The 15,881-nt window shown below is 43.3% G+C and overlaps 1 protein-coding gene across 26 annotated transcripts in view; it reads left to right on the forward strand.

Annotated features, from left to right (window-relative positions):
- TTLL5 (tubulin tyrosine ligase like 5) overlaps positions 1-15,881 on the forward strand; it is a 278,203-nt gene that overhangs the window by 87,818 nt on the left and 174,504 nt on the right. For 25 of the 26 annotated variants that reach the window (XM_070065290.2, XM_089322397.1, XM_017349414.4 and 22 more), the window contains one exon: positions 15,180-15,242. In XM_070065290.2, the coding sequence (XP_069921391.1) occupies positions 15,180-15,242 (63 nt within the window). Of the gene's footprint in view, positions 1-6,281; positions 6,662-15,179; positions 15,243-15,881 lie in introns of those variants that run through there. The other variant, XM_089322401.1, reaches the window with a different exon arrangement.

Genomic DNA, 15,881 nt, shown 5'->3' on the forward strand with positions numbered 1-15,881 from the left:
AATTCAATGTGAACTTATGATTTTATTTATCTTGGGCAAGTACCTAGCAGTGGAAGAGAGGAGTCATATGATAAGTGAAGGTATCATTTTGCATTTTTGCTGATGATATGTGAAAGTTGCCATTGGCCCCCATCCATGTCAGCACTTAGTATTGGCCAGGCTTTTTTTTTTTTTTTTTGGACAGGCAGAGTTAGAGAGTGAGAGAGAGACAGAAAAGGTCTTCCTTCTTCTGTGGGTTCAGCCCCCCAAATGGCCGCTACAGTCAGCACGCTGCGCATATCTGAAGCCAGGAGCCAGGTGCTTCCTCCTGGTCTCCCGTGCGGTGCAGGGTCCAAGGACCTGGGCCATCCTCCACTGCACTCCCGGGCCACAGCAGAGAGCTGGACTGGAAGAGGAGCAACCGGGACAGAACCGGCGCCCCAACCCGGGACTAGAACCCAGGGTGCTGGCGCTGCAGGCGGAGGATTAGCCTAGTGAGCCGCGGCGCCGGCCTGGCCAGGCTTTTTAAGTTTAGACAGTCTTGTGTAACTCTTGATGATTTTAAGTTGCCTTTTTTTTTTTTTTTTAAGATTTTTTATTTATTTACTTGACAGGTAGAGTCACAGGCAGTGACAGAGAGAGACAGAGAGAAAGATCCTCCATCCGTTGGTTCACCCCCAAAATGGCCGCAATGGCCGGAGCTACGCCGATCCAAAGCCAGGAGCCACTTCCAGGTGTCCCATGTGGGTGCAGGAGCCTAAGCACCTGGGCCATCCTCTACTGCCTTCCTGGGCCACAGTAGAGAGCTGGACTGGAAGAGGAGCAACTAGGACTAGAACCCGGTGCCCATATGGGATGTTGGCGCCGCAGGTGGAGGATTAACCTAGTGCACCACAGTGCTGACCCCTTAAGTTGCTTTTGATACTGGGCATCTATTCATATGCTCTCAGCATTTTTATTTTTTTAATTATATTTATATTGAAATTTTTTAAAAGATTTATTTATTTGAAAGGCAGAGATATAGAGAGAAGGATTGAGAGAGAGGAGGAGGAGGAGAGAGAGAGAGAGAGAGAGAGAGAGAGAGAGAGAGAGAATCCTCCATCTGCTGGCTCAGTCCCCAGATGGCCACAATGGCTGGAGTTAGGCCAGGCTGAAGTCAGGAGCCAGAAGCTTCTTCCGGGTCCCCCACATGGGTGCACGGGCCCAAGGTCCCAGGCATCATCCACTGCTTTCCCAGGCCAGTAGCAGGGAGCCGAATCAGAAGTAGAGCAGCCAGGGCTTGGGATGCCAGCACTACAGGCAGAGGCTGAACCTTCCACGCCACAGCGTTGGCACTACTCTTAAGTCTGCTGCTAGCTTTTTCAATTGTATTTAGCAGTGGCTTTTCAAAAACAGAAGTTTTGGGACCAGCTGTGGAGTAGTGGGTAAAGCCGCCACCTGCAGTACTGACATCCCATATGGTCACCGGTTCTAGTCCCGGCTGCTCTTCTTCTGATCCAGCTCTCTGCTGTGGCCTGGGAAAGCAGTAGAAGATGGCCCAAGTCCTTGGGCCCCTGCACCCACATGGGAGACCCAGAAGAAGCTCCTGGCTCCTGGCTTTGAATCAGCACAGCTCCAGTTGTTGTGGTCATTTGGGGAGTGAACCAGTGGATGGAAGACCTCTCTCTCTGTCTCTACCTCTCTGTGTAACTCTGTCTTTCAAATGAATAAAATAAATCTTAAAAGTTTTAAATTTCTAATTTTTAAAAAATTTATTTGAAAGGCAAACTTACAGAGAGACAGAGGCCGGGGTGGGGGTGGGGGGGGCGCGGGGAGGTTGTCCATTCACTGGTTCACTCCCCAAATGGCCGCAACGGCTGGAAGCTGCACTGATCTGAAGCCAGGATCCAGGAGCTTCTTCCAGGTCTCCCTTGTGGGTACAGGGGCCCAAGGACCTGGGCCATAGACAATTTAAATTTCAGCGACGTCCAGTTGACCAGATTCTTTAAAGGCTTATGTATTTTGTGTTTCCTATCTAAGAAGTGTTTGCCATCCCTGTCTTCACAAATTTTTTTCTCATGTTCCCCCCAACCCCGGGAGTTTTATCATTTCAGCTTTTTTTATTAGATCTATGATATTTTGAATATATGTTACCAATCTGATACCAAGTTCCTTTTTAGCAACACCCTACACATTTTGATTATTATGCTTTTGTTTTTATTCTATTTAACGTACTTTCTGATTTGCCTATAGATTTATTTTTGCCCCTAGGTTACTTAGAAGTATGTTATTTAGTTTTTAAGCAAGGAGGCTTTCCCAGAGATCTTTTTGTTACTGATGATTTCTGTTGAGCTCAGTAAACATAAGTTGATAACTTGAATCTTTTTTATTTATTGAAACTTAATGATTTCCCTCAGAATATGGTTTATCATGGTGAATTTAGCACGTACATTGAAAGGAGTGTGTGTTCCGCTATTGCTGGCTGGAGTGCTCTGTAGATGTCCATTCGTTCATGGAGATTGACAGTGTCATCTAGATCTGCTCTGTCTTTTTTTATTCTTCTTCCCATTTTGAGTCTTAATTCTCATACCAAATCCTTGTTATCCAGTCAAAGGCAAAATATTGTTGAAATAAAGGCTTTTCTATAAAAAAGACACAGATGCTTCCCTAACTCCTGTAAATGCTGCGCTGTCGGTTCTGCTATTATTAAGTTGCTCATGACCTCAAGCAGTAAATATAAACCAGACTTCAGATTTGCTGAAATTTCAAGCAGTAAGCTGGGAAAATAGAAGTGCAGTCCAAAATGACATAAAGGAAGCTACAAGTCACCAAGAAGCATTGGCAGAAACGACCAGCACTGCTTGGATCCTAGGAAGCAGCTTAGCCAGGATGCACACTTGTGCATTAGGAGAAGAGATAAGCTGGGTTATACTGAGTTAATATTCTGCTGTGTAATCCTGCCTTGCTTGGAACACAATGACTCTGGGTAAAATCAGTAACTGCTCTTGTTTTAGTCATCAAGGAAAGCAACAGTCTTCCCTGCATCTTCTGCCGTTAACCCATTTCCTAGGTGGTCTTTATCTTTACAGACCTATCTGTAGCTTTACTTACTTCCTTGTTTCTCCTTTTGCCTCTGTCAGTTTTGGAACTGTTATTGGGTTCCTGAGCATTTGGTTTGTTTTATCTTTCTGATAAACTGACTTTATTACTGTTGGAAATGTTCCTCTTTAATCCCTGATAATGTTCTTAGTCCTGCAGTCTGTTCATCTGTTGTGTATACAATGCACTTCAGCTTTCTTATGCCTAAGATTTCCACGGCAGACTCTTTCCATTGTTTTACCTTTAAAGCAGGATTGGAGAATGTCCAGTCCATATAAGCCCTGCGAAATCATTTAGTCTGGCCATGCCAAGGCATCCATAGGCAGGACTCAAAAATCAGTAAGTCTGGGGCCGGCGCTGTGGCGTAGTGGGTAGAGCTGCCGCCTGAAGTGTCGGCATCCCATATGGGCACTGGTTCAAGACCCAGCTACTCCACTTCTGATCCAGCTCTCTGCTATGGCCTGGGAAAGCAGTAGAAGATAGCTCAAGTCCTTGGGCCCCTGCACCTATGTGGGAGACCCAGTAGAAGCTCCTGGTTCCTGGTTTCAGATTGGCTTAGCTCCAGCCATTGCAGCCAGTTGGGGAGTGAACCAGTGGATGGAAGGCCTCTCTCTCTCTCTCTCTCTCTCTGCCTTACCTTCTCTCTCTGTGTCACTCTGACTTTCAAATAAATAAATAAATCTTTTAAAAAATTTAATAAATCTATAGTAGGTTAATTTTTAAGTTGATAATTTTGTGTGTTATGATGTTGCATGTACAAATGATGTTATAAATACCCAAGTCACCCTTAGCAGTAAAAAGTTTCCTTACCCCTGCTGTAAAGAAGTGTTTCTAACTGAAAGATAAAATTGTATGTATTTATTAAGTAGAATTTGATGTTTTGAAATATATGTATACACACTGTGGAACAGTTAAATTTAGCTGACTAAGGTGTTACTTCGCAGTTACCGTTTGTTAGTGAGAATACCTAGAAGAGGATAATGTATCATCTCTAGTGATCATCTGCTATATAATAGATCGGAACTTATTCCTCCTGTTTTGGTCCTACATCTGCTGACCAGCGTCTCCCCCTCTTCTCCTCCCCTTTCACAACCCTGCTGGTAGTTACATTTCTGCTCTCTACTGCTGTACGATCACCGTCATTTAGATTCTACCTAAGTGAGACCATACAGTATTTGTCTTTCTGAGCCTAATTTCTTCCAGTTAACATAATGTCCATGTTGTCACATCTTCTGTCTTTAACTTTCTAATGGCTGAATAATATTTCGTTGTGTATATAGATACATGTTTCCTTTATCCATTCATTCATTGGTAGGCACTCAGATTGACTCTGTACCTTGGCTTTTGTGGGTGCTACAATAAATATGGGAATGTAAAATCTTTGCAACAAACTGCTTTCATTTCCTTTGGATATATGCCCAATAGAGACGTTGCGAGATCTTATGGTAGTCCTATTTTTAAAATTTTGAGGGACTTTTTATTCTTCATAATAACTATACTAATTTACAATGTCACGAATAGTATGTAAGAGTTCCCTGTTCTCCACATCCTCACCAATACTTGTTATCTTTTGTCTTTTTGATAACAGCCATTCTAATGGTGTAAAGTGGTATCTCATTGTGTTTTTGATTAACAGTTCCCTTATGTTACTTTTACACATGTCTGTGGGTCATTTATATCTTCCTTTGAGAAGTATCTGTTCAGGTCTTTCACACATTTTGTAATTGGGTTGTTTTCTTACTATTGAGTTGAGATCCTTCCATATTTTAGATATTAACCGCTTATCAGATGTATATTTGCAAATATGTCCCCTCATCCTATAGGTTGTCCCCTCATCCTATAGGTTGTCTCCTCATTCCATAGGTTGTCCCCTCATTCCATAGGTTTGCCATGAAGAAGCTTTGTACTTTGAGGTAATCTCATTTGTCTGATTTTGCTTTTGTTGCCTGTGCTTTTGAGGTCAAGTCTGAAAAATGCCCCGACTGAAGTTATAGAGCTTTCCTCGTATGTTTTCTTTGTCCCATATGTTTGTTTGCTTGCTTGCTTTCATGGATTTGAGTTTTACATTTAAGTCTGTAATGCATTTAAAAGATTTTATGTATTTATTTGAGAGGCAGAAAGAGATAGAGATGGAAAGAGAGAGAGAGAGAGCACTAGCGCAGTAGTTCCTATCCATCTGTGGGTTTATTCCCCTAATACCTGTATTAGCTAGGGCTAGACTGGGCCAAAGCTGGGAGCCAGGAATCCCAACCCAGGTCTCTCACGAGGGTGATGGGAACTCAATTGCTTGAGCCATCACCGCTGCCTCCCTATTCTGCATCAGCAGGAATCTGGGATCAGGATATTCCAATATAGGATGTGGGTATCTTTTTTTTTCTTCTTTTTAATTATCCCCCACCCTTTTTTTAAAAAAAAAGATTTATTTTACTTATTTGAAAGACAGCGTTACAGAGAGAGGTAGAGGTAGAGGTAGAGAGAGAGAGGACTTCCATCTGCTGGTTCACTCCCCAAATGGCCGAGAGAAAGAGAGAGAGAGAGAGAGAGAGAGAGTCTTTCATCCACTGGTTCACTCCACAAATGTCCGCAACTACCCAAGCTGAGCTGATCCGGAGCCTGGCGCTTCCTCCGAGTGTCCCATGTGGGTGCAGGGGCCCGAGCATTTGAGCCATCTTCCACTGCTTTCCCAGGTGCTTTAGTGGGGAGCTGGATCAGAAGTGGGGCAGCTGGGACATGAAACGGTGCACTTATGGGATGCCAGCGCTGCAGGCCAGGGCCTTAACCTGCTGTGCCATAGCACTGGCCCTGGGATGTGGGTATCTTAACCAGCATCTTAAGTACTTGGCTAAGTACTGCACCTCTTTAATCTATTTTGAGTTGTCTTTTTTTCTGTGTGGTTAGAGAGAAGGATCTAATTTCATTCTTTGACATGAAGACATCCAACTTTCCCATCACCATTTAATAAAGAAATTGTCCATTGTGTTCTTGGTACCTTTGTTGAAAATCAGTTGGCTATTATTGTTTAGATTAATTTCTGGGCTGTCTGTACTGTTCGATTGGTCTGTGTGTCTGTTTTTATGCTAGTGCTATGCTGTTAGAGTTCTGTAGCTTTGAAATATATATGTGTTGACATCAAGTAGTGTGATGCCTCCAGCAGTTTTTTGCTCAAGTTATTTTTTTGCTTTGGTTATTCAGGGTCTTTTGTGATTTCATACAGATTCTAAGGTTCTTTTTTTTTTTTTTTTTTGGTTCTGTGAGGAATGAATGTCATTAGTATTTTGATAGGTATTTTATTGAATATGTAGAGTGCTTTGAGTATTATGTACATTTAAAAAATACTGATTCCTGGGGGCCGGCTTTGTGACATGAGTAATGCTGCTGTCGGCAGTGCCAGCTTCCCACATGGGCACCAGTCCGAGACCCGGCTGATCCACTTCCTATTCAGCTCCCTGCTAGTTTTCCTGGGAAAGCAGCAGAGGATGGCCCAAGTCCTTGGGCCCCTGCTCTGATATTTATTATTTCCTTTCTTCTACTAATTTTGTTCTCATTTTTCTAGCTCCTTGATATGCTAACATTAGGTTGTTTACTTGAAATCTTTCTTTTTGATGTAAGTATTTGCATGGTTTTTTTTTTTTTTTCCATTATTTAAACTTTAGTTTATATATGCCTTTAGAGTTGAAGTGGATTTCTCATGGATGGTGTGTAGTCAGTCTTAATTTTTAAATTTAAGCTCTGCCTTTTAATTGGAATATTTGGGGTATTTGCACTTAATGTATTTTTATATGGCTAGGTTGAAATATGCCATGTTAATATGTGTTTTCTATTTGCCTATTGTGTTTCTTGTTCCCTTTCTATTTTCTCCTGCCTTCTTTGTATCAATTAATTTCTCCTGCCTGTTTGTTTCACTTCTTATAGTGTTGTTGCCCTAGGCCCACAGCATCCATCTTTTAGTTATCATAGTCTAATATCCACAAGAGCTGTACTGTTTCAGACATGATATAGCACTTCACAAACAATGTACTTTCATTTCATCTTCCTGTCCTTTGTGTTATTGTCATACATTTTACTCTTTTTAAAAAAATTTATTTATTTATTTGAAAGGCAGAGTTACAGAGAGGCAGAGGCAGAGAGAGGTTTTCCGTCCACTGGTTCACTCACCAAATGGCCACAACGGCCAGAGCTGGGCTGATCTGAAGCCAGAATCTTCTTTGGGACTCCCGCGCTGGTACTTGGACCATCTTCCACTGTTTTCCCAGGCCATAACAGAGAGCTGGATCAGAAGTGGAGCAGCTGAGTCTTGAACTGAGGATCATATGGGATGCTGGTGCTTCAGGCCAGGGCGTTAACCTGCTGCACCATAGCTCCAACCCCCCTCTGCTGGCTTTTAAATTATCTTTTTATGTCTGCTTTTCAACAGCCACTGTCCATTGTTACTTTAAATATATTTTCCTATTTCTCTTTCTTCTTTTGGAATCCGGTTGCATGATAGATGGGTTTATATTTACCGTAAGCTTGGCACGTTCATATTTTTTCAGCCTTCCTTCCCCTCTTTTTCCCTTTGGACGGTTTTCTATTCCTTTTGTCCCTGAAGCCACTGTGTTTGCAGTGCTTTAATCCACTGTTGATTCCAACAGTGAAAGTTTGATTTCAGATGTTTCATTTTTTTCATCTGGAGAATCCCGTCTTTTTTTATGTTTTCTTTTTCTTTCTTTCTTTTTTTTTTTTTTTTGTTATTTTCCTGATGATTTTCTTTCGATCCTGTGTGTATGTTTATAGTAACCATTTTAAAATTTACTTCATATTCTGTTATATGTTATCTCTAGGTCTGTTTCTACTGACTGGTTTTCCTGTTGTATGTGGGCCACATTCTTTCTGTTTCATAACCTGTAGAATAATCTTTAAAATTGGATGCAGACATTATGTTGTATTACTGTTTGGATTCTATTGCCTTCTTTAAATTCTCTTGAAGTTTTTTTTTTTTTTTTTTTTTTTTCCCCTGACAGTTGTAGGTGAGCATAGAGTTTTTCAGGCTTATTTTTAAGTATGGTTATTAAAACTATACCTTTATTTATTTGAAAAGGAGAGAAAGAGTGAGGGAGAGAAAGAGTGAGAGAGATATCAGTCTTCTATCCACTGGCTCACTCCTCAAATGGCTGCAATGGCTAGGGCTGTGTGGGGAGCAACTCGGACTAGACTAAGTTACTGGAATTAAGACTTATTCTATGCATCTGCTCCCCCACAATATGGTGCTGAGAGAGGAGTAAACAACTTCTACGCAGCTGCCTCTCGCCAACTTGAGTGATGACCTGCAGGAGCTGATCCTGCTCCTGATTGGAGGAGAGCAGCGTACTCGGCGTGTGGGTAGCAGAGTTGGGATTGGTGGAAGAGGACTATAAAGGAGGAGAGAGACAACATGCACCAGGAACATCTAAGGGGAACATCCGGATAACATCTGAGCAGCCCCCGAGAGAGCCGGCCCGGTGTGCCGCTCCCCCGCGGAAGTGGGGAAAGTGGCAGGGGGAACCGCCCTTCCACGGAGGTGGAGGGACGGCAGCCAACCCGGGAAGAACCAGCAGCAAACCCGGGAAGGGCCGAGCAGACAAAAGAACAGCGCAGGGTCCTGTGTCGTTCCTCCGCGAAATGGGGGAGCGACAGGGCTGGGCTAAAATGAAGCCAGGATGCTGGAGCTCCATCTGGGTCTCCCATGTGAATGGCAGGGCCCAGATACCTAGACCACCTTCTACTGCTTGCCCAGGCTCATTAGCAAGGAGCTGGATGGGAAGCGGAACAGCTGAGACTTGAACTGGAGCTCTGATATGGGATGTCATTATCACATGTGGCAGCTTAGCTTGCCGTGCCACAATACTTGTTTGTTGAATGTGGCTTTTTAGGGGCCAGCATTGTGGCTTAACAGGTTAAGCTGCCACCTGCAATGCCAGCATCCCATGGTGGGTGCTGGTTTGAGTCCTGGCTGCTCCACTTCTGATCCAGCTTCCTGCTAATGCACCTGGGAAAGCAGTGAAAGATCACTCAGGTACTTGGGCCCCTGCACCCACGTAGGAGACCTGGAAGAAGCTCCTGGATTCTGGCTTTGGCCCCCCAATCTGGCCATGGCAGCCATTTGTGGACTGAACCAATGGATGGAAGGTCTCTCTCCCTCTCTCTGTCTGTGTAATTCTGACTTTCAAATAAATTAACAGATCTTAAGAAATAAAAAGGAAAGAAAAGATGAAAAAATAGCTTTTTGTCTTAGTATCTATTTGCCCTTTAAGACTCTTAGGGTATCTGCTACGTGATCCCCATGTTCAGTGAAATCTGTTCATTCTGGCTGGAGGGAACGGAATTTGCGACCTCTGAGCTCTGGGGATTATCTGACTTGACCTTTCTGCTTAACTGTTGTTTGTTCTGACAGTTGCTCTCTACTCAGCCCTGTGCCTTAGCAGATTTGTATTGACTCAAAGACTCAACAGGTCCCCTTTGATGATATTCACATGTATGCTTTTTTTAAAATATTTATTTTTATTTGAAAGGCAGAGAGACTGGGGTTAGGAGGAGGAGGGGGAGAGGAAGAAGGAGAAGGAGATGGGCGAGGAAGGGAGGGAGAGAGAGGGGAAGAGAGAGAGAGAGAGAGAGAGGTAGACATAGCTGCCGCTTCAGTCCTCACATGCCCTCAACAGCTGGGGCCGGGCCAGGTTGAACTCAATCTGGGGGGTCTCCAGTGAGACCCAAGTGTTCGAGTCATCATCGCTGCCTCCCATTGTGTGCATCAGCAGGAATCTGAAGCTGGTAGCGGAGCTGGGCATTTAGCCCAAGTTCTCTGGGTTCCAAGCAGCCTAGTCTCTGTGCCAGATGCTCACCTCTGCGTTTCTTCCAACAGACAGCTCTCTCCTGTGTGGTGCATTGCTCTGAAGATCTAGCTCCTTCCTGGAACTTGATCTCTGTCATTCATTTTGACACTGTTGGGTGGCACTTAATTCCCCCGTTTTTTGTTAATCTGTCCCTGCAGAATGGTAGAGCAGCTGTGGGGCTCACTGTGTTTATTTCCCCCTGACAGGGCTCGCAGTCTTGGGCCAGCAGTTGTTTAATGTCTAAAATTCTTGTTTCATGTACGCTCTTCTAGCTGTGTATGGTAGGAGGGCAACGCATGTTGCTGTGTCCGCTCATGTGTAGAAGCGGAATTATATTGCTTAGTTTTAGCTGCTTTTGAACTTGTTCTTTTGAAAAATGGCTTTTTTTTTTTTACTTAGCATTATTTTGCTAAAATGCATGTTGCATATAGCTATTCGTTGTTTTTCAATTCTTTATGGTATTTTACTGTGTGTTTATATTCTGTTAATATTTTTCATTCTCCTGTTGATGGACATTTGATGTCTTTCTGGTCTTCTGCTGTTAAGGACATCTGTGCTGTAAATAGTTTTTGTATGATCTCCTGGGCATATATGTAGGAGTAGAATTACAGCTGTAGGATAGTTAAACATTTAGTTTTAAAAGATAATGCTGGGGCTGGCGCCGTGGCTTACTTGGTTAATCCTCCGTCTGCGGCGCTGGCATCCCATGTGGGCACTGAGTTCTAGTCCAGGTTGCTCCTTTTCCAGTCCAGCTCTCAGCTGTGGCCTGGGAAGGCAGTGGAGGATGGCCCAAGTGCTTGGGCGCCTGCACCCACGTCGGAGACCAGGAAGAAGTATCTGGTTCCTGGCTTAGGATCCATGTAGCTCTGGCCGTGGCGGCCGTTTGGGGAGTGAACCAACAGAAGGAAGGAAGACCTTTCTCTCTGTTTCTCTCTCTCACTGTCTAACTCTGTCAAAAACAACAACAACAAAACCACAATGCTAAGGAGACAAAGTAATACCAAGTTGTTTTTGAAAGTGAAGATGTAGTTTTACACTCATGTCATCTGTGCATAAGAGATGTTTTGCCCAGTAATGGTACTTTCAGACATCTTTATTTTTGTCAACATAGGGGATGTAAAATGCTGTCTTATTTTAGTATTGATTTGCATTCTGTGATCACTAGTTAGATTGAGAATCTTTGCATTTGTTGATAGTCCACATACTTTTCTTCCTGTGGTGACCAAGGTTTTTGACTCAGTTGAGGTGGTAGTGGGTCCATGTACAGAGCTGAAACTGAGAGGAACAGAAGAAAAAGCCAGGAGTAGGTGTTTGGTGCTTGGTGCTTGGTGCAGTGGTTAAGATGCTACTTGGGATGCCCACATGCCATGTCAGGGTGTCTGGTTCAAGTCCAGGCTCCTCCACTTCTGATCTAGCTTCCTGCTAACACCGACCCTGGGAGGCAGTAGATCATGGCTGAAGTACTTTGTTCCCTGCCACCCACGTAGTGGATGGTTCTTAGCTTCAGCCTGTCCTAGCTCTGGCTGTTGTGGGCATTTAGGGAGTTAACCAGTGAACAGAGCTTTCTTTCCCTGCCTCATTCTCTGTCTCTGTCTCTGTCTCTCTCTCTCTTTCTTTCTTTCTGACAGAGTTAGACAGTGAGAGGGAGAGACAGAGAGAGAGGTCTTCCTTCCGTTGGTTCACCCCCAAAATGGCCACCATGGCTGGAGCTATGCCAATCTGAAGCCAGGAGCCAGGTGCTTCCTCCTGGTTTCCCATACAGGTGCAGGGGCCCAAGCACTTGGGCCTTCCTCCACTGCCTTCCCCAGGCCACAGCAGAGAGCTGGACTGGAAGAGGAGCAACCAGGACTGGAACCCGGCACCCATATGGGATGCCAGTGCCGCAGGTGGAGGATTAACCAAGTGAGCCATGGTGCTGGCCCCTCTCTGCCTTTCAAACAATGTAAAAATAAATAATTTTTTAAAAAAATGAAAAGACTAATTTTTAAAATTTGTTTTGTTTTGAAAGTATAACTATTCATAGAGAAATCCCTTTATCTTATAAAATATACCATTAGTAGTAATGCCTCCTGAAGACCTAGAAATTCAACAGGAAAACATCACATGAATTTTCTTCAAAGCTCTAACTATCTCTCTCGTTTTTGTAAGAACTCTGCACAGATTGCATCTTACACTTGATCCTAGCCAAAAGACCTCTAGAAGCAATGTACAGATTACATCTTCTTCTTTTTTTTTTTTTTAATTTGAAAGAGTTGCAGAGAGAGAAGGATTACATCTTTTAGAAAAACCAGTTCTGGTGCCAGTGCTGTGGTGTAGCAGGCTAAGCCTTTGCCTGTGACGCCGGCATCCCATATGGTTGTTGGTTCATGTCCTGGCTGCTCCACTTCTGATCCAGATCTCAGCTATTGCCTGGGAAAGCAGTAGAAGATGGCATGGGAGATCTGGAGGAAGCTCCTGGCTCCTGGCTTCGGATTGACCCAGCTCTGGCTGTTGCAGCCATTTGGGAAGTGAACCAGCAGACGGAAGACCTCTCTCAGTCTCTCCCTCTCTGTGTCTGTAACTCTACGTCTCAAATAAATAAATAAAATCTTAAAAAAAAAAAAAAGAATCCAGTCCCAAGAAAGATAACATATATTTTCCCTGATCTGGGGTAACTAATAGAGTACCTAAAATGTAGTGTATGGGAGTGAAATTGACATTTGGAGATTCAGTGATTGTTTACAGCCCTTGCCTCTACTGTTAAAGAACAGTATTTTTTTAATTCATACTAGTTGTTGAACTCTACTAGTGTAGGGTTAACTTATGATAAACTGAAAATAGATCTTTATAAAAATTTAGAATGGGAATGGGAGAGGGAGGAAGAAGAAGGTTTGAGCAGGGGTGGGAGGGAGGGTAAGGTGGGAAGTATTACTATGGTCCTAAATCTGTATATATGAAATAAATAAAACTTGAATACAGTTTTTAAAATATTTAAAAAGGATTCATTTGAAAGGTAGAGTGATGGGGGGAAGAATGAGAGAGGTACCATTCTTTCATCTGCTGGTTCATTCTTCAAATGGCTGCAACAGACCAGGCCAAAACCAGGAGCCCAGAACTCCACCTGGGTCTTCCACATGGGTGGCAAGCATTCAAGTGCTTGACCCATTATTCACTGCCTCTCAGGTGCTTTAGCAGGGAGCCAGATTAGAAGCAGAGGAGCCAGGACTGGAACCCATACCATAATACGGGAAGTGGGCATCACAGGAGACAGCTTAACTCACTGATCCACAATGCCCATCCTGGGAGAAGTAAATCCTTTGATATGTTTTTGAAGAATTAGAATTTTTGTATTTCTTATTTCTTCACTTTTAGGTAGTTTGAGACAAGATCTTAGTTTGAGGACTTTTTTTTTTTTTTTTTTTTTTGCAGGCAGAGTAGACAGAGAGAGAGAGAGAGAGAGAAAGGTCTTCCTTTGCCGTTGGTTCACCCTCCAATGGCTGCCGCGGCCGGCACGCTGCGGCCGGCACACCGCGCTGATCCGATGGCAGGAGCCAGGTGCTTCTCCTGGTCTCCCATGGGGTGCAGGGCCCAAGCACTTGGGCCATCCTCCACTGCACTTCCTGGCCACAGCAGAGAGCTGGCCTGGAAGAGGGGCAACCGGGACAGAATCCGGCGCCCTGACCGGGACTAGAACCCGGTGTGCTGGCGCCGCTAGGCGGAGGATTAGCCTATTGAGCCGCAGCGCCGGCCTGAGGACCTTTTTCTAAGCAATCAATTTCAGATAACGTTGGAATTTCTGAAAGGAATCCTATACTTTAAAAAAAAAACTGGTATGGTTCTGAATCAATTGAGAAATAAAACAAGAACTACGAGAGAGACTACAGTATCTTCTTTGTACTGATATAGTCTTGATATCTTCTGTCTGCAAACAAACATTCTTCCTGTTGAACTTCAGAACTGGGCAGACTTGGGGCAAGGCGGGGAGCTCCTGGCCCCACAGGAACAGCAGGTGCACTCCTGTCTGTGTACTGCCCCATCTGTACTTCCCAAGGGGAGATTTTACCTCTCAGAGAGAATGGAGAGGTGCTCTCTGCAGCATATTCTGTTCTCCCTAAGTGACTAATCACATTGGTCAGTTCTCCACCTCTCCTGGTCAGGCTGGGGCAAAAGGCAGAGAGGGGCCTTCACCTAGCAGGAGGGAGGATGTGTTTATCTACTAATAGATGAGAATGCTATTTTATTCATACGTATTTATTACCAACCAAGTGCCTAGCACTATGCTTGTTTCTTTGAAGCATGAAACAAATATGAGATGGGGCTCCTGCCCTTTGAGAATTAACCATATGTTTTTTGAAAAGTTGTTCATCCATAAGATAAAAATAGCTCCTATTTGTGTGACTCTTTGTAATTATAAATACTTTTGTGCATGTCATTGTTATCATTTCTATTTTAAGGACAAGGAAACTAAGGTTCAGTAATGTGGCTTGTCCTCGGTCACTGGGTCTCCTGACTCTCCATCTTACTTTTTTCCCATTACATCATGCAGCTTTCCCAGGGGGGAAAGTGCACTGTGCAAGACAGGATGTGATGGCCCCCTCAGGTATACAGCAAAGCCCAGGGTGGTTCAGACGAGGGAACCTCTGCTGACTTGCTTCTTGAAGAGCAGGTTGTAGAGATGGTTTGGGCAGGAGGTGTCTAGTCAGCAGAGGATCAGCAGGAGGGAAAGGATTCTAAGGGGACTGGTCTGGCTGTGCTGCAGGGTCAGTGTTGGACAATGTGTAGAGAATGTATGAATGAATCGGTCGCACAGGTTGTCCAACTTTTCAGAGTTTGGCAGAGAAATTGTCTGCCTCCGTACTAGACATGGGAAAGCCATGGAAAACTCTTCCAGTTCAGGAATACAGACAGCCCTCATCTACATTTCCCTGTCCTAAATGCGTCTCGTTCCCAGCTTCATTTCACCTCTTGTCTATATAATTTTTTTGTTTTCTTTTTATCTTTCAGATTTCTTTTCTAAATTTAGTATATCACCTTTTATTTATCCAAGAAATGTGATCTTTTTCTAAATAAAATAAATTCCTCTTTTTCTTTATTCTTTTCGTTTTATTCTATTAGCTGCTATTCTAGTATTTTAGTTTTAATTTGAGCAACTGTCTTTGCATTTAATTCTTCAGAAATAATACATTTATTTTAAAAAAAGCATATGAGTAACCTGTCACGTCTGTGCCTGATTCAGTTTCTTACTTCTAGCTTTTCTTTTTGAACTAAGCTTAACATGTTTCTTTCTTTGTCTTTCAGGTCCTACCTGGAGCACAAGACCTCTATGAACTACATGTTAGCAACACGCCTCTTCCAGGACAGGTGGGGGTTTGTTAAACTTACAAATTTAGGACTAGATCTCAAGATTAGGAAGAAACATATGCAAAAGAAGGCAAGAAGGCTTCCAAAAAGACTTTGTGTAAAACCTTTGGGAGAAAACTTAATACCTCATCTTCCAGAATTTGTCATTAGCTCTCAGCACTTCAGAACTTTCCAGAAACCAAAAATTACACTGTGGAACCTTTGAGTGGTCTTAATCGATGCCCTAAACTTTATTCTTTTTGGGGGAAGATTCTTTTGTCTTTGCTATGTCTTTAAACAGACGAGATTATCTGTTTTGCTAAGCCAGAGGAGATGAGAATGACCAGATCAGAAAAGTATAGGGGAAGCAGTTCACAAAATAAATACACTGAGACTTGTAAGAGATGACAACTGATAATCACAGTACAAGGGGACAGTGGAGGAACTGATGCAGAACAGACATTAGATTCAAGTGGCCCAGCAGTCGGACCACTGAGACCCAGCGAGTGAAGCTTGCAGGCTGATGGTCAGATGAGATGCCCTGGTTATTTAGAGAAGTCTGTCTTATTTTGAGGATAAGGTTCATTTTTTATTTTTTAAGATTCTTAAAACAGATACCCAGATTCCAGCCATTTCTTAGAATTTCATGATTTCTCATCA

This window comes from Oryctolagus cuniculus, chromosome 20 (genome assembly GCF_051225735.1).
Source record: "Oryctolagus cuniculus isolate XC-2025 breed Fujian yellow rabbit chromosome 20, ASM5122573v1, whole genome shotgun sequence".
Taxonomy (NCBI): domain Eukaryota; kingdom Metazoa; phylum Chordata; class Mammalia; order Lagomorpha; family Leporidae; genus Oryctolagus; species Oryctolagus cuniculus.